The following is a 17,668-nucleotide window of genomic DNA, read 5'->3' as shown; positions in this document are numbered from 1 at the left end:
AGTGCTGGTTTTAGCAGGATGTGGGTTCAGTAATGAAGTGAGTGCTGGATTTAGCAGGATGTGGGTTCAGTAATGAAGTGAGTGCTGGATTTAGCAGGATGTGGGTTCAGTAATGAAGTGAGTGCTGGATTTAGCAGGATGTGGGTTCAGTAATGAAGTGAGTGCTGGATTCAGCAGGATGTGGGTTGGGCTCATTGCAGCTCGCTTTGCTTGAAACTCTTTGTTTTCCTTTAATGGCTTCGTTTCTTTTGCAAGGCGTCACACGTTCGTTTACGACTCGCCTGATTTGAGCTACAGGTCCATCAGTTAATAATCAATACGCCGTGTGTGTAACCTCAGGATCTGTTTCCCACGGCACATTACTGAAAATAAAGCATCTGCTGTCCAGGAAGAGATTCAGACTCATTAAAAGTCTTTAAATAAAAACGGAACATTCATTCTTTGTAACATGAGTATCTGTTTTGATGTCCCTTATTAGACATTAGAGCGTCTCATTAAAAACGAGTTACAACCCTTTCAATGCTTCACCAACTGTAATAAAAGTCTGGAATGAAAACACACACAGGGGCTCTCTCTCTCTCACTCACTCTCTCTCCCTCCTCCTCTCTTTCTCTCTCTTTTCAATTCAATATGCTTTATTGGCATGAAATACATACAACGAAAATTGCCAAAGTATTTTCTATGTTTAACAAAAGAAGTTATTTTAAATGGAAGGAAGAGAAAATAATGTATAAGCTGTTGAAGTAATTTAGTTAACTGTAATTATGTAATTGTAGCATTTCCAAGTTGAACAGGTAACACAGTGTGCTGTTTACTTGTGCGGTGTACCTGTTACTCCCTGTGCCTCAGGTTGTGAGTGGTTGTACTCTTGCTGTACTCCTGGCTGATTACTCCCTGTGCCTCCCTGTGTTGTGACAGGCTGGGACACACTGTGCTGCGGGTGGTTACTCCCTGTGCCTCCCTGTGTTGTGACAGGCTGGGACACACTGTGCTGCGGGTGGTTACTCCCTGTGCCTCCCTGTGTTGTGACAGGCTGGGACACACTGTGCTGTGGGTGTTTACTCCCTGTGCCTCCCTGTGTTGTGACAGGCTGGGACACACTGTGCTGTGGGTGGTTACTCCCTGTGCCTCCCTGTGTTGTGACAGGCTGGGACACACTGTGCTGCGGGTGGTTACTCCCTGTGTCTCCCTGTGTTGTGACAGGCTGGGACACACTGTGCTGCGGGTGGTTACTCCCTGTGCCTCCCTGTGTTGTGACAGGCTGGGACACACTGTGCTGTGGGTGTTTACTCCCTGTGCCTCCCTGTGTTGTGACAGGCTGGGACACACTGTGCTGTGGGTGATTACTCCCTGTGCCTCCCTGTGTTGTGACAGGCTGGGACACACTGTGTTGTGGGTGGTTACTCCCTGTGCCTCCCTGTGTTGTGACAGGCTGGGACACACTGTGCTGTGGGTGGTTACTCCCTGTGTCTCCCTGTGTTGTGACAGGCTGGGACACACTGTGCTGCGGGTGGTTACTCCCTGTGCCTCCCTGTGTTGTGACAGGCTGGGACACACTGTGCTGCGGGTGGTTACTCCCTGTGCCTCCCTGTGTTGTGACAGGCTGGGACACACTGTGCTGTGGGTGGTTACTCCCTGTGCCTCCCTGTGTTGTGACAGGCTGGGACACACTGTGCTGCGGGTGATTACTCCTTGTGTCTCCCTGTGTTGTGACAGGCTGGGACACACTGTGCTGCGGGTGATTACTCCCTGTGTCTCCCTGTGTTGTGACAGGCTGGGACACACTGGGCTGTGGGCCCTCCTCCCAGAAGCCTGTGTGTAATGGAGAGGGTGTGCGTGCCGGGCTGTTTAAATGGAAATGTTTGCTACCCCAGCTGTGCTACCCAAATATATTATGGGCTGGCGGAGACCATGGAGATCTTGGTCCACACATGGCCTGTAGGGGGCGCTCTGTGTGCGGTGAATGATGATGCCACTTTTTTGCTTGGTGAGTTGGAGATGACCCCTCTCTCTCCCTCTCTCTCTCTCTCACTCTATCTTTCTCTCTCTCTCTCTGTAGATAAGATAGATGATGATTTGGAGATAACTATGGTCTGTCACAGACCAGAAGGTCTGGAGCAGCTGGAAGCTCAGACGAACTTCAGTAAGAGAGAGCTGCAGGTTCTCTATCGCGGCTTCAAGAATGTAAGTGTGCCTGTCCTTCCCCATAATGTTCCCATAACTACCGTAATAATCTCTGTCTGACTTCACATTAACTGTTCTGAGATCAGTCTGACAGAGGCCAGAATGAGAGCAGCCAGTATGAGAGCAGGGCAGACTGTGGCTGATCTGAAATCAGTGTGTGTGTGTGTGTGTGTGTGTGTGTGTATGCATTATGAGAGCAGGGCGGACTGTGGCTGATCTGAAATCAGTGTGTGTGTGTGTGTGTGTGCGTTATGAGAGCAGGGCAGACTGTGGCTGATCTGAAATCAGTGTGTGTGTGTGTGTGTGTGTGTATGTGTTATGAGAGCAGGGCAGACTGTGGCTGATCTGAAATCAGTGTGTGTGTGTTTGTGCGTGTGTGTGTGTGTGTGTGTGTGTGTGCGTGTGTTATGAGAGCAGGTCAGACTGTGGCTGATCTGAAATCAGTGTTTGTGCCTGTGTGTGTCTCTTAGGAGTGCCCGAGTGGTGTAGTTAATGAGGAGACGTTCAAACAGATCTACGCCCAGTTCTTCCCACATGGAGGTGAGTCTGCTCTCAGCACATCGGGCCCCTGTGTGCTTGTCTGTGCCTCTATGCAGTACTGACCCTGTGCGCAGTACAGACACTATGCGCAGTACTGACACTGTACGCAGTACTGACACTATGTGCAGTACAGACACTATGTGCAGTACTGACACTGTGCGCAGTACTGACACTATGTGCAGTACTGACACTATGCACAGTGCTTACAGTGTCCGCAGTACTGACACTATGCGCAGTACTGACACTTTGTGCAGTGCAGACACTTTGTGCAGTACAGACAGTGTACTGACTCTTTATTATTCAATTAATTTCCAGAATGTTCCTTTTCCCAGGGGATTTGTTAGTCTGTATTAAAACTGTGGCTGAACTACTGCCTATAGTGCTTACACTGTATGTCAGATCATCTGCAAGCTAAAGTTATCACAGGACACACAATAATATTCAAACCCTATTAGAGTCGAAATGCAAGAATTGGAATAAAATTATTAAATATTTACATCCATAGTGCAGGCACGGTGTGTTCAGCACTAATCCTGTGTGTTCAGCACTAATCCTGTGTGTTCAGTCCAGTCTCTTTGTGTTCAGTACTAACCCTGTGTGTTCAGTACAGTCACTGTGTGCTCAGTCCAGTCCCTGTGTGTTCAGTACTAACCCTGTGTGCTCAGTCCAGTCTCTTTGTGTTCAGTCCAGTCTCTTTGTGTTCAGTCCAGTCCCTGTGTGTTCAGTACTAACCCTGTGTGTTCAGTACAGTCACTGTGTGCTCAGTCCAGTCTCTGTGTGTTCAGTACTCATCCTGTGTGTTCAGTCCAGTCCCTGTGTGTTCAGTCCAGTCTCTGTGTGTTCAGTACTCATCCTGTGTGTTCAGTACTAACCCTGTGCATTAAGTACAGTTTCTGTGTGTGCATGTAGATCACAGACACTTGCTCCAATGTACTTTCATAGACTACACAGCATGTTTAAAATGGGTCCACATGTGTATCCTTAACCACTTCTATCTTACACCTGTATTAGAACTTGACTTTGTAATTACATTGTATTTTTTTTGCAACTGACATTAAAAGATCACATTCAGCCTGTAAAGATTACATTGTAGATATTAGGCTGACACGTATATCATTAACACCTGACAAGTTATAAAACAGTATTACTGTAACCTAATGACAGACATTATATATTACCTGTTAATATGATCTTTATAACACCTGCTGATATTATTACTATGTTATGTATAATATGATCCTTATAACACCTGCTGACATTATTAATATGTCATGATTAATATGATTTTTATAACACCTGCTGACATTATTAATATGTCATGTATAATATGAGCCTTATTTTGTTTTTTCATCACAGATGCCAGCACATATGCTCATTATCTATTCAACGCATTTGACACCTCCAGCAATGGCTCCATCAAGTTTGAGGTAACCCCTTTTTTCATCCTCTCTCCACCAATCGACCAATGAATCCGCTCTCTCTCCCTCTCTCTCTGGATCCCTCTCGCTCTCCCTCTCCCTCTCTCTCTTCCTCCTTCTCGCTCTCCCTCTCCCTCTCTCACTCTCTCTCTCCCTCCCTCTCGCTCTCCCTCTCCCTCCCTCTCGCTCTCCCTCTCTCTCTCTCACTCTCTCTCGCTCTCCCTCTCCCTCTCTCTCTCTCACTCTCTCTCGCTCTCCCTCTCCCTCTCTCACTCTCTCATGCTGAAAGTGTTCCTGCAGTCACTAAAATAATCAGCATCATTCTGCCTTTTCCAAAATCCAGTCATACAGACGTTAATCAATGAAAAGCACATGTTCCACATTTACCCTTCTCAGTCTTCATCCCACCTCTCCCTCCCTCCCTCTCTCTCCCTCTCTCTCTCTCTTCCTCTCTCTCTCCCTCTCCCTCCCCCCCTCTCTCTCTCTCTCTCCCTCATCCCTCTCTCCTTCTCTCTCTCTTTCCCCTTCTCTCACCCACTCACTCTCTCTCACTCTCTTTCCCTCTCTCTCTCACTCCCTCAGGACTTTGTGTTGGGCCTCTCCACACTGCTCAGAGGTTCAGTAACAGAGAAACTGCAGTGGACCTTCAACCTGTACGACATCAACAAAGATGGATACATCAGCAAGGAGGTGTGTGTGTGTGTGTGTGTGTGGTGGAATTTATTCCGCCGCACTTTTGTAAGTAGAAAAATAAATGCAGGGCATGTCTTTGTTTTAAAATAGGTTGTTTAACATAGTAAAGGAACTAGTGGGTCTGTTACCCAAGTAAAGATAAAGAAAAACCAACAAATGACGGAGAATTCAATACTTATACCCTGTCCCTCAAAGGAAAACAGGGCTAAATGCTTACTGCCTTAAATGAATACACATCACAGGAAATGGGTGGGGTGGGGGGGGGGGGGGGGAGACAAGGTGTGAGGGAATTGGACTGAAGTAGGGGGGCAGAGGATATCACACAAAGGTACTGCATATCAAGGGGAAAGAATTTGACGGGATCAGGGGGTAGAGGATGTAACACAGAGGTTCTGATTAAAAAGTGAATTTTACTGGATTAGGTGGTAGACAAGCAAGGTAATCTGCAATCAATCCACTACAAGCAGAGGCACCTCAGGGGGGTGGACTGTGGCTCCCATGTTCTCCAACGCGTGTGTAAAAGACGGGGGGGGGGCGATATACAGTGCTCTCCAAAGCTACAGAAACAGTATGGTTAAATTTGTTAGTTTTGATACATATTTAGGCCATTGAGATTTGAGATGAGGCATTTATATGTGTGTATGTTTTACCATTTTAGAGAAACAGCTGTTTTATGTGTATATATAACGGGTGGATGCATGTTTGCTGTGATGTTTTGCCTGCTTGCGGACATACTCTTTCCTGGATGTGATAACTGTGGGGTGAAACAGCCGTTCTTGGTGCTCTGTACAAACTGTACCCGTCAGCAGGGTCCAGGCGCGGATTCATATTTATGCATCACTCATTCTCACAATGGTGTGTGTGTGGGTCTGTGTGTCTGTGTGTGTGTCTGTGTGTGTGTGTGTGTGTGTGGGTCTGTGTGTGTGTGTGTGTGTCTGTGTGTGTGTGTGTGTGTGTGTGTGTGTGTGTGTGGGTGTGTGTGTGTGTGTGTGTGTGTGTGTCTGTGTGTGTGGGTGTGTGTGTGGGTCTGTGTGTGTGTGTGTGTGTGTGTGTGTGTGTGTGTGTGTGTGTCTGTGTCTGTGTGTGTGTGTGTGTGTGTGTGTGTGTGGGTCTGTGTGTGTGTGTGTGTGTGTGTGTGGGTCTATGTATGTGTGCGTGTGTGGGTCTGTGTGTGTGTGTGTGTGTGGGTCTGTGTGTGTGTGTGTGTGTGTGGGTTTGTGTGTGTGTGTGTGTGTGGGTCTGTGTGTGTGTGTGTGTGTGTGTGTGTGTGTGGGTCTGTGTGTGTGTGTGTGTGTGTGTGTGTGGGTCTGTGTGTGTGTCTGTGTGTGTGTGTGTGTGTGTGTGTGTGTGTGTGTGTGTGTGGGTCTGTGTGTGTGTGTGTGTGTGTGTGTGGGTCTGTGTGTGCGTGTGTGGGTCTGTGTGTGTGTGTGTGTGTGTGTGTGGGTTTGTGTGTGTGTGTGTGTGTGGGTTTGTGTGTGTGTGTGTGTGTGTGTGGGTCTGTGTGTGTGTGTGTGTGTGTGTGTGGGTCTGTGTGTGTGTGTGTGTTCTCTTTGACAGGAGATGACTCAGATTGTTTCTGCTATCTATGACATGATGGGGAAGTACACCTACCCTGCCCTGAAAGGAGACGTGCCGCGGCAACATGTGGATGCCTTCTTTGAGGTCAGAACGCTGAGCATCTTACTGTTAGCATAGCCACCACATCACCGTTAGCATAGCCACTACATCACCATTAGCATAGCCACCACATCACCGTTAGCATAGCCACCACATCACCGTTAGCATAGCCACTACATCACCATTAGCATAGCCACCACATCACCGTTAGCATAGCCACCACATCACCGTTAGCATAGCCACTACATCACCATTAGCATAGCCACCACATCACCGTTAGCATAGCCACCACATCACCGTTAGCATAGCCACTACATCACCATTAGCATAGCCACCACATCACCGTTAGCATAGCCACCACATCACCGTTAGCATAGCCACTACATCACCATTAGCATAGCCACCACATCACCGTTAGCATAGCCACCACATCACCGTTAGCATAGCCACTACATCACCATTAGCATAGCCACCACATCACCGTTATCATAGCCACCACATCACCGTTAGCATAGCCACCACAGGTACCTCACTGTTACCATAGCCACCACAGGTACTTCACTGTTACCATAGCCAGCACAGGTACCTCACTGTTACCATAGCCAGCACAGGTACCTCACTGTTACCATAGCCACCACAGGTACATCACTGTCAGCATAGTCACCAGAGGTACCTCACTGTTACCATAGCCACCACAGGTACATCACCTGTAACCTACCTACTGTGAGATAGCAGATATATCACCTGTACCGCAGCATTGATTAACAGCAGAATATCCCTCTCTGTCTCCTCTCTCTGTCTCCTCTCTCTGTCTCCCTCTCTGTCTCCCTCTCTGTCTCCTCTCTATCTCCCTCTCTGTCTCCCTCTCTGTCTCCTCTCTATCTCCCTCTCTGTCTCCCTCTCTGTCTCCTCTCTATCTCCCTCTCTATCTCCCTCTCTGTCTCCCCCACAGAAAATGGACAAAAACAAAGATGGAGTCGTCACTCTGGAAGAATTCATTTTAGCATGCCAGGAGGTTTGTTTCAAAAATGCACATCTCACTCTCTGTCTCTTTCTGATTTGCTGCTAAGTAAGTTAGCATAATATCGCAATGGATAGGAACATTAATATTTAAGTAATATTCAGCACTATTAAGCTTTTAATAATAGAGGAAAACCACAGGGGTTGCACTTAAACTAGCCGTGTCTGACAATGATGGGCTCACAGCACATGCTTGATATTACCCCAAGCAGAAATTACGCAGGAACCGCAATGCACACTGTTGTCTTTGTGGTTTGATTGAGACAGTGAGTTATTTTGGTAACACTGACCTCTGGTGGTGACAGTGGCAAAAAACAGTGTGAAGCATGGTCTGTGTGAACTGCATTCCTGTCCCATGTGTCTGCAGGATGACACCATGATGAGGTCCCTGCAGCTCTTTGAGAACGTGATGTAAAGAGAGGAAGAAGAGGGGGATGAGTGTGTGAGAGAGAGAAAAATAAGGGAGAGGGGCAGTGTGTGTGTGTGTGTGAATGTGAATATTTGCATGTGAGTGTGTGTACATGCATACATGTCTGCATGTCCGTGTGTGTGCGTGTGCGCGTGAGTGTGTGTGTGTGTGTGGGTGTGTGTGTATCTCTCTCTGTTCTGCTGGGGTTATAATCCGTGAGAGCCCTCCCTTGTGGATGCTTCTGGAAATCACCCCTTCAAGTCACACCTACCAACAGGGCAACTCGACATTTACAGAGATGTGGATACATGGAACTGCATCTCTGTGGATCCCCTAGCTGTGAATACATGGAACTGCATCTCTGTGGATCCCCTAGCTGTGAATACATGGAACTGCATCTATGTGGCTCCCCCTAGCTGTGAATACATGGAACTGCATCTATGTGGCTCCCCCTAGCTGTGAATACATGGAACTGCATCTCTGTGGCTCCCCCTAGCTGTGAATACGTGGAACTGCATCTCTGTGGCTCCCCTAGCTGTGAATACTTGGGACTTATTCTTTGAGTATTTCTCTACTCAAGCAATTTTGAGTCTCATTGCCAAACTGTTGCATGTTTGACCCAGAGGGAATGCTTGATCCGGACACTTTGCATTCAGGGGACTGCCCTTTCAACTAATGGGAGATTTTTTAAAATACATATAATGTTTCAACAGTAATATCTATATATTTATTTATTTGTTCATCCTTGTGGACCACAGATATAAGGGAATAATGTTGTCAGGTTTTATAATGTCCAGTTAATGTTCTCTGTGTTGTAATGATCTTGTAATTGTTCTTAAGGCCTATATACAGTCTTTGTGTCTGTCTGTCGGCCCCTGCTGGAAGCAGGGAGCATAACTTTCTGGTCTGATCTGTGTTTGTGTTATAGCTTCTTATACCATGTCTGTTACACTTAACGAAATTCCTCACACATATTCTCTGTGTGATGTGGCTCTGTACCACAGACACAGTCTCACACACATACACGTACAAATACGTACACATACACATGCACGCACGCACACACACACACACAGTCTCACGCACACACGTACAAACACGTACACATACACACACACACACTCACTCACATACGGTCACACACATACACGGCCACACACACACGCACAGCTTTAAAAAGCTACTTGTGTTACAGTATAAAGTTTCTCAGCCAGTGATGTGTGTCCTGTGCTAAAGTGACATGAATGGAACTGAACTGCAAGACAGAGGAAGGGGAGGAAATTACATAGAACTTCACTGAGACATGGAGAGAGAGAGGGAGGGAGAAAGAGAGAGAGATGGACAGAGAGAGTAGGGAGGAGGGGGAGGAGGAGAGAGGAGGAAGAGGGGGAGGAGGTCGTAGGGCAGGGATACTCAAGTGTGGCCATCGAGTCCAGTAGTACTGCTGGTTTTCTTTTTTACCTGATAGTTCATTGATTGCTTAGTGCCCCAAATTGGCCAGAGATTTGACTCAGTCTCTGATTAGAGGGGGGGAATGAAAACAAGCAGTAGTGCTGGCCTCTAGGGTCAGATTTGAGCATGCCTGGCGTAGGGTCTGGTTCCTGTAGTTAGTCCTCTTGCCAATAGGAGGCATCATTGAGGTCACATCAGCAATAAGTGGGGGGGGGGGGGGGTCTGCTTGGCAGGGGGCAGCTGTGTCCTGACTCATTGATCAGTGAATCAGTTAGTCAGTCTATTTTGAACTTCAATGAAAAAACTGCATACTAGGATTTGCAGTCAGCCTGTCCTGCAGCTTCTGGGTGCAGCAGGCTGTAGATTTGGGTTACAGGGGACTGGTGCTGTGCTAGAGGCTGGAAAGGCTAGTTTTAAATCTGGATTTAAAGACTGAAGCAGATTCTGCTTCCCATGCTAGCTGAGGAAGACCTTTCCTTTGCTCAGCAGCTGTGAAACTGATGCGATATTACCCATAAGCCTCCTCAGAAACGGCTACACATCTTTAGCCATGGAAGCTGCCAAATGTTTTATTTATGACATCATTATAAGGCATGGTGATTATGTGTTTGTTCTAAATGAGGAATGTCATGTGTTCATTGTTTAGTGGATGCTGCTTCACAATCATAAGGATAAAGTTCTACAATATCTTTCTGAGGGAGCAAAGCTCTCCAAGGCGTCTGATCTGTTCAGCACATTCAGCTCCTCTCAAGAGCTCTTCTTAATGAGCAGGCAGGCAGACAGACAAACAGACAGACAGGTGGACTGTGCGTTATTTTCCTGCTGCAATGCTGTATAAAGGATATTTAACAATAAACTTTTGAAAGAAGCTTTTGATGTGCCTGGGTGAAAATCTCTACTGGTACATAGCACTACTCAGTCCGATGAAATCAGTGTTTTATTTGAGTTTCACTGGGTTTGCCTTCACCGCAATGTAATGTAACACCACAGGAAAGAGCATGTGTCCAAACAGAAAATGGAAGCGTCACACATCCTAAAACACATTAGGAAACTTTAACACCTCAAAGTGGCTGTAAGGACCTTTGGCTCGGGACCCTACCTGTAGGACCCAGAAACAGCTCTGGGGGAAAGTATGATATGGAAGTTTGCAGGTTCATGAGGGAAACTATTTAACGAACGTGTTTGGTTATGCACAGTTTCCAGTTCAAAACCTCAGGGGGGGGGGGGGGGGGGGGGTATGGGGGTATGGGGGATTACTGGGTTAACAAAACCCAGGACAGCTCTTTTTACTTCAGTCCATGCTCCAGATTTGGCGCCACTGTTGGGAAATATATTGTAATATTTACGATTACAGGTAAGAAGGATATATAAATATTTTGACACCCCCGACCTGTTGTTTTTACCTCTTTTTGGGGGGGGGGGGGTCCAAGTCTTAATTAGGGGGGTCAGACCCCCCCAATTCCGCCCATAATTCGAACAATGAAAAACTGCATAACTTTTCTTTCACTGCGTTGGTGGTTCTCACTTGGACCAAGGAAAGGTTTAAGAGAAGAAACAGAATCCCTGAATCTGACATATTTTTAAACAATGATGCCCTCTCCGCACTATATTTCTGGCACACTAGATGCCACAGTCACATAGCCCATAAGGACGTTCTCCTATAACATACAGACCAGTACCTATAACAAACGCCCGTTCCCCTCATAACCCGCTTCATCATAAGCGTTGCTAACGGCTGCTAGCCAGAGAAACGCAGCGCTGACGAAGAGAGAACTACATTTCCATCCACTCAGCGGAGACGCACACGCGGTAGTCCCACCTCCGCTCGGAAGCCCGCCCGATGGTAATTGGACCCTAGCAGCTGTCTGCTCCAGCCATTGGTGCGCCGGTCTTATGCTCGTCCCACAATACCGGCCGGGGCGTGTCCTGCTCAGAAACGGGGTAGTGTGTCTCCGAGCGTGGGAGAGATCATTTCAGTTCACCGTCCAGTGGAGAAGGAAGCGAAGTATGAACGGGATGGAAATGGACCAGCTGGGACCGCAGAACTTTCTTTATGGTGAGAACCACGTGTTAGCTTCGCCATAGCCTTTTGTCCTTAAATACTGTATTCTGCTAGCGGAGTGTCTTCGTGTGCTTTCTAGCTAAACGCAGTCAGTACGTAGCGTGGTATCTTGCTAACTTCAAATGGCTAGCTAGTTAACAAAGCCAACCTTTTCAGCCAATTTTGGTTAACACAGCCGACATTTGTGTTCAGTTGTGATGACTACAGAAGCGACGCAATATCGTGGGCAGTCAGCGCTCTCTGTCGTTGGCTGAAATGGGGAGAAGCCCGTTTAAATAAGGGTTCATCCAGCGTTACAGTCCATAAAGCACCACGTGTGTAATCTTAGCCTGTATCGCAATAAATATGCTACCTCACTGTCTGCATAGTGCAAAAATACACGATTATAGTATCCAAAGCGAATTTGCAGGGTTTTAGAAAGGTGCTGACTAGCCAGCAAGCTCTGGTGAGTCCATGCCGTGCTCCCGTGTCTGAACACGTGTGTGTAGCAGGCCATATGGCGGCTGCGGGCCTGCGTGCACGCAGGAGCCGGCGCGCACGGGAGCTTGTGCCCCGACACCACACTCGGTCTGATACTTTAGGCAGGTCGCTGAAACGGGTAAATGTCCATTAACAGTTTGATTTAAGGTTTACTAATTTGACCGTTTGTTTACAAATCGGTATGGAAACGAGTCGTTGCCGTTAGCTGGCAGGCTTTGCGCACTTCTAAAGCTGTTTGTCGTTCATAAATTCTGTGTGCGTGTGTCTGAAGTTGTGTCCACGTGCGAAAATGACTGAAACAATGCGCTGTGTTTATATCGGGCTTGACATTTCGCTAATGTCCAGCAACCAGTTATGAAGTGCGCATTTAACCGGCAGTGATGGAGGTTCTTATGGCAGCTGATTCTTACTGGCGGCGCATGAATCGGGTTTAGTCATCTGGACAGGGGAGGGCCCAGTAGACTGAGGCACGCGACCACCGCGGAAGCACGTGGTTGTGCCTGGGACTCCGGGATTTAGAGAGGTTTAGGTAACCATGTGGCACGTCTTGGTTTTCCCCGGTGGCCTGACCTCCAAATAAACGGTGCTGTACTGCCATCTTGACTTTTATTGCAGGCAGCTGAGTTCTATTCAATTAGTCTTTGTCTAAGACAAAACTAGACTGCACTGGGAGGATTCCCTGTTTCGATGTCTTCTACTCCCTTTCCCTCACGTGGCTCATCTCCTCGGTCCTCTTTCAGGTTGTGAGCTGAAAGCTGGTAAGGATGTGACCTTTAACCCCGAGGATGATGACTTTGAGCACCAGCTGTCTCTGCGGATGGTGAGTGAGCGGGCTCCCCAGCCGTGCTACCTGTGTGATGTCATCAGTGCAGGTGTGTCTCACCTGCTGGTCTTCCCTCCCTAGGTGTGTGTGGACTCCAGCACCAAGAACGAGCTGCATGTGGTGGAGGTCGAAGGTCACAACTCGGAAGGCCAGGAAGTCAAGGCCATCCTGGCCACGCTAAACCCCTCGTCTCTGCCTAGCGTGAGTCCTGCCATGCCTCCACACACCTGCAGCCTAACACTCTGCCTCCACACACCTGCAGCCTAACACTCTGCCTCCACACACCTGCAGCCTAACACTCTGCCTCCACACACCTGCAGCCTAACACTCTGCCTCCACATACCTGCAGCCTAACACTCTGCCTCCACATACCTGCAGCCTAACACTCTGCCTCCACATACCTGCAGTCTAACACTCTGCCTCCACACACCTGCAGCCTAACACTCTGCCTCCACACACCTGCAGCCTAACACTCTGCCTCCACACACCTGCAGTCTAACACTCTGCCTCCACACGCGTGTAGCCTAACACTCTGCCTCCACACATCTGCAGCCTAACACCCTGTCTCCACACACCTGCAGCCTAACACTCTATGCCTCCACACATGTGTAGCCTAATGCTCTATGCCTCCACACGTGTAGCCTAACACTCTATGCCTCCACACATCTGCAGCCTAACACTCTGCCTCCACACGCGTGTAGCCTAACACCCTGTCTCCACTCACCTGCAGCCTAACACTCTATGCCTCCACACATGTGTAGCCTAATGCTCTACGCTTCCACACACACGTAGTCTAATGCTCTACTCTCCCACACGCGTATAGTCTGTTTGTGTTGCATTGCGTGTTCACAGGTGTGGTGCGTTCCTGTGTGTGCAGACTCACTGTAGTGTGACATGACTGGCCAGCAGCCCTGGTCTGCGATGGCAGCCTTCCCCCTGTGTGTGTTACAGGTGTTCAGGTAGTGTGTCCTGGAAGTTGCTGTATTGAACACAGTGGGCCACGTGTGCTTTGTGTTGCAGGTGTGTCTGGGGGGGTTTGAGATCTCTCCTCCTGCAGTGTTCAGGCTGAAGTCTGGCTCTGGCCCCGTCCACATCAGCGGGCAGCACCTCATCAGTAAGTGTCTCCCACCACTGTGCGTAGAGCCAGAATGGAGGTGTCTGCCATGCAATCTGCATAGAGCCAGAATGGAGGTGTCTGCCATGCAATCTGCATAGCGCCAGAATGGAGGTGTCTCCCAGCACTGCATAGAGCCAGAATGGAGCTGAAAGCATTCCCCTGGCGCTAACGCTCCTGAGCGGTGCTATCCTCCCTGGATTCACCCCACGCCTCTCTCCTCTCAGTGGCAGATGCAGACCAGTCTTTTGATGAAGATGACGATGAGGAGGAGGAAGAGGAGGTGGTGAAAACATCCACTAAGAGGCTGGCCTTGCCGTCCGTGGCCAAACCCCAGGTGAGCATGTGTGTGTGAGTTTTTCCGAATCGGGTTTAGGTGGTGACTTTATGTGAGTGACTGTGGCTTAACTGCTGCCTTCAACTCGATGTGCCATCAGCTCATATTCGGCTACGATTAGAATGTGCACTTCTGGACTTCAGGAGACCAGACTTTAAAAACCTGCCCTGTCAGTGTCATTCACAAACAAATCAAATACACACACACCACACTCACACGCTCTCACACACACACACACACACACACTGCATTGCCTGCTCGCATCCCTTATCCAGCGATGTTACTGAACTGATCTTGTATCTGACCCTCTTCCCCCTCAGAAAAAGATGAAGATGGATGAAGAGGCTGATGAGGAAGATGATGACGAAGAGTAAGTATGCAGGTCTGTTCCTGGGGTTTGGATTCCTGCGATGCTCTGTCTGGTGTCTTAATGCATGTCCCCTGTGTAGTGATGAAGATGAAGATGACGATGACGAGGGAAGTGAGGATGAGGAAGAGGAGGAAGAAGACTCTCCAGTGAAGGTAGATGTCTGACTGGTCCTCAGTGTTACGGCTCTGTTCAGTCAGAAGTGGGCTGTTTTGGGTGCTCGGTCAGAAGTGGGCTGTTTTGGGTGCTCAGTCAGAAGTGGGCTGTTTTGGGTGTTCAGTTGGCAGAAGTGGGCTGTTTTGGGGTTATTTTATGGTTGACCTGTCTCTTATCCTAATCCCAACCCTCCTGCCCCAGCCCAAGAAGACCCCGGCCAAGAGCCCCGCCCAGAACGGAAAAACCCCCAACACGACCACGCCCACAGGCAAACAAAACAAGGTGTGTGCATCTCCCACAATGCACTGCTCTACTACCCTCCCTGTGCAGTGATAGGGCAGTGTGTGTTTAGCTGTGTGTGTTTAGCAGTGATGGAGTAGTGTGTATAACAGTGTGTGTTGTGAGACTGGACATGTTTCTGGGATTTCCAGGGAAAGACCCCAGATGCCAAAGTCAGAACAGAAAAGGGGACCCCCAAAACACCACAGACCCCCCGCAGCCCCCCAACCATGGAAGAGATACAGAACAAAATAAAGGCCAACATTGAGAAGGTGTGTATGTATGCGTGTGTGTATATATATATGTATGTATGTATGGTGTGTGTGTGAGAGTGAGAGAGAGAGAGTCTGGGTGTGGTGTGTGTGTGTATACAGTGTGTGTGAGACTGACTCTGTGTTCCCTGCAGGGTGTGATGCTGCCCAAGGTGGAGGCCAAGTTTGAGAATTACATAAAGAACGGTTTCCATGTAAAAGATTCCAAGGTGAGCGTAACCCCCGGCAACCGCTGAGCACGATCCCCGCCCCGCCCCCCGCCCCCCGCAGAGAAACTTCAGCTCTTTATTTCATGTGCCTATTATTCATGCAGTTATGACTATGGTTATGATTATTTATGTGGTTATGATGATGTGGTTAAGATATTTGTGGTTATGATTATTATGTGGTTATGATGATTAAATTGGATATGATTTCCCTCTCTCCCCAGATGATCCAGGAGCTGTGGAAGTGGAGACAGACTGTCAAGGATAGAAAATGATTAGATTTTTTTTTTTTCTTTTTTGTGAATGTTTTTTTAAAATTATTTTTTTATTTCCCCCCCCCCCCCCCCCCACACCTGTTTATGACTCCACTGCCCCCCCTCCTCCCCAACCATTCCACCAATCATTGAGCCTTCAGAAGTGAAGCCTGCTGGTAAATACTGTAACGAGGCCCCGATTTCAGGGGTGCGTCCCCATTTCAGGGGTGCGTCCCCATTTCAGGGGTGCGTCCCCATTTCAGGGGTGGGTTCTGGCCAATCTGGACGCCCGCTCAGATGGCAGGGGCTAGGCTGCCACAGTTACACCAGTTTATTTTATTTCCCCTTTTTGTTTTATTTTTATTATTATTTTACATTGGTGTTCCTGTGGGACAGAGGTGCTGTTACCCCTGTCCTGCCCTTTTAACCCCCCCCCCCCCACACACACACACACACACAGTCATCGTGCACCTGTTTCCGTTCATTGTTAGAAAAACTTTCAGAATATGGTTTATGAAATAAAAGACATTTATGGAGAAACATGCTGTGGGTGTTCTGTTCTGTGTCCTCTATCCATGCTGGGTTCTGTGGGTACTCTGCTGGGTTCTGTGGTTACCCTGCTGGGTTTCATAGGGGAACATAATATATGATGCAATATTCCATGAAATGTTACTAACCCAATTGTAATTAACTGAAATGCATTTTTTCAGGAAAGAATGTACAGCAGAATTAAAGTGTCTTAGGTGATGTAGGACTGATCAGAAAAACGGGAGTCCTGTCTGACTCTCCCTGGGTAGAGTACCGCAGGCCTGGTCTTTCTGGGTTCAGTACCGCAGGCCTGGTCTTTCTGGGTTCAGTACCGCAGGCCTGGTCTTTCTGGGTTCAGTACCGCAGGCCTGGTCTTTCTGGGTTCAGTACCGCCGGCCTGGTCTTTCTGGGTTCAGTACCGCCCGGCCTGGTGTCCCTGGGTTCAGTACCTGGTTTGAGGTCTGACTAGCTGGATCATGTGGCACTAAGTCTGTGCTGTTGCAGGTCATGTCCAGCAGAGGGCAGCAGTGCAACACCAGATGCAGCTCTGTGCAGCATTGCAGCGCTTCTCAACTCCAGGTCCTGCAGGTATGTGTGCAGTGATTTCTCATTATTTCAGCTGCTTGGATCAGGAGGTAAGCGGAGTGAAAGCAGCTGGTGTGCAAGGCTGTACTATGTTTAACAGGCCTGCCCAACCCTGCTGCTGGAGATCTACCGTCCTGTAGGCTTTCACTCCAACCCTCATGAAGCACACCTCATTCAACAGCTAGAGGTCTCTGAGCTCCTATTTGGTAAAATCAGGTGTGCCAAATTAGGGTTGAAATGAAAGCCTACAGGACGGTAGATCCCCAGGATCAGTGTTGGTCAGCCCTGGTATGTAAGTTCCATGCTGCCTGCATCCACTGGTCTGGGATCAGCTGTGACTGTATCCCTGTTATGGATGTGAGTCGCACAGGCTGATCCTGGGTCAGTGGGTTGCAGAGCGCATTGGCAGCATGGACAGCTCTGTGGCTGTGACGAACGGGTGTAATTCCACTTTTAAACAGTAGGTGGAGACTGATGAACGATCATCATTTTCTTTTAGCGGTTGGTCGCCTAAGCTTTCCCATAAAATACTACATGCCAGTATGACTGAATTAATGATAAAAGGGATATAATGCCACTCTTATTTACCGAAGTATAATCCCATGGAAAGGAAATATTTATGAACATCGCCACCATCCATCTAAAATATGCAGAGTGAGGGCCAACAGGACACAGGTATATTTAGTACATTTATGAATCCGTCAAATGTGCTCATTTAAAACTTTGAATCTTCTGTAAAATGTGCTCATTTAAAACTTTGAATCTTCTGTAAAATGTGTTCATTAAAACGCTGAATCTTCTGTAAAATGTGTTTAATATTCAGACATGATGAAAGAGATCATGTTTATGAATATATATGTGGCTTTATCAAA

The 17,668-nt window shown here is 48.0% G+C and overlaps 2 protein-coding genes across 4 annotated transcripts in view; both read left to right on the top strand.

Annotated features, from left to right (window-relative positions):
- kcnip1b (Kv channel interacting protein 1 b) overlaps positions 1 to 10,201 on the top strand; it is a 33,144-nt gene extending 22,943 nt beyond the window's left edge. For all 3 annotated transcript variants that reach the window (XM_035435278.1, XM_035435279.1, XM_035435281.1), the window contains exons 2-8: positions 2,060 to 2,184; positions 2,655 to 2,724; positions 4,081 to 4,151; positions 4,725 to 4,832; positions 6,393 to 6,497; positions 7,405 to 7,467; positions 7,840 to 10,201. In XM_035435278.1, coding sequence (XP_035291169.1) covers positions 2,060 to 2,184; positions 2,655 to 2,724; positions 4,081 to 4,151; positions 4,725 to 4,832; positions 6,393 to 6,497; positions 7,405 to 7,467; positions 7,840 to 7,887 — 590 coding nt within the window. In that variant the 3' untranslated portion in view covers positions 7,888 to 10,201. The remainder of the gene's footprint in view (positions 1 to 2,059; positions 2,185 to 2,654; positions 2,725 to 4,080; positions 4,152 to 4,724; positions 4,833 to 6,392; positions 6,498 to 7,404; positions 7,468 to 7,839) is intronic.
- Positions 10,202 to 11,234: 1,033 nt separating this feature from the next.
- Positions 11,235 to 16,226, top strand: npm1a (nucleophosmin 1a). Its single transcript, XM_035435193.1, has 11 exons — positions 11,235 to 11,389; positions 12,616 to 12,695; positions 12,780 to 12,899; positions 13,719 to 13,812; positions 14,040 to 14,149; positions 14,470 to 14,519; positions 14,599 to 14,671; positions 14,874 to 14,954; positions 15,104 to 15,223; positions 15,358 to 15,432; positions 15,654 to 16,226. The coding sequence occupies exons 1-11, from the start codon at positions 11,341 to 11,343 to the stop codon at positions 15,702 to 15,704; spliced, it is 903 nt and encodes a 300-aa protein (XP_035291084.1). The 5' UTR covers positions 11,235 to 11,340; the 3' UTR covers positions 15,705 to 16,226.
- The last annotated feature ends 1,442 nt before the right edge of the window (positions 16,227 to 17,668 follow it).

Source organism: Anguilla anguilla, chromosome 9, assembly GCF_013347855.1.
Source record: "Anguilla anguilla isolate fAngAng1 chromosome 9, fAngAng1.pri, whole genome shotgun sequence".
NCBI lineage: Eukaryota > Metazoa > Chordata > Actinopteri > Anguilliformes > Anguillidae > Anguilla > Anguilla anguilla.
The sequence above is the reverse complement of the archived record's forward strand: the minus strand, read 5'-3'. Positions and strand labels throughout refer to the sequence as shown.

Coding starts and splice junctions, on each gene's coding strand:
- npm1a (XM_035435193.1), top strand. CDS start 11,341: ATGAACGGGATGGAAATGGACCAGCTGGGACCGCAGAACTTTCTTTAT. Junction 12,900..13,718: donor ACCCCTCGTCTCTGCCTAGC/GTGAGTCCTGCC, acceptor TTTGTGTTGCAG/GTGTGTCTGGGGGGGTTTGA. Junction 15,433..15,653: donor TCCATGTAAAAGATTCCAAG/GTGAGCGTAACC, acceptor CTCTCTCCCCAG/ATGATCCAGGAGCTGTGGAA.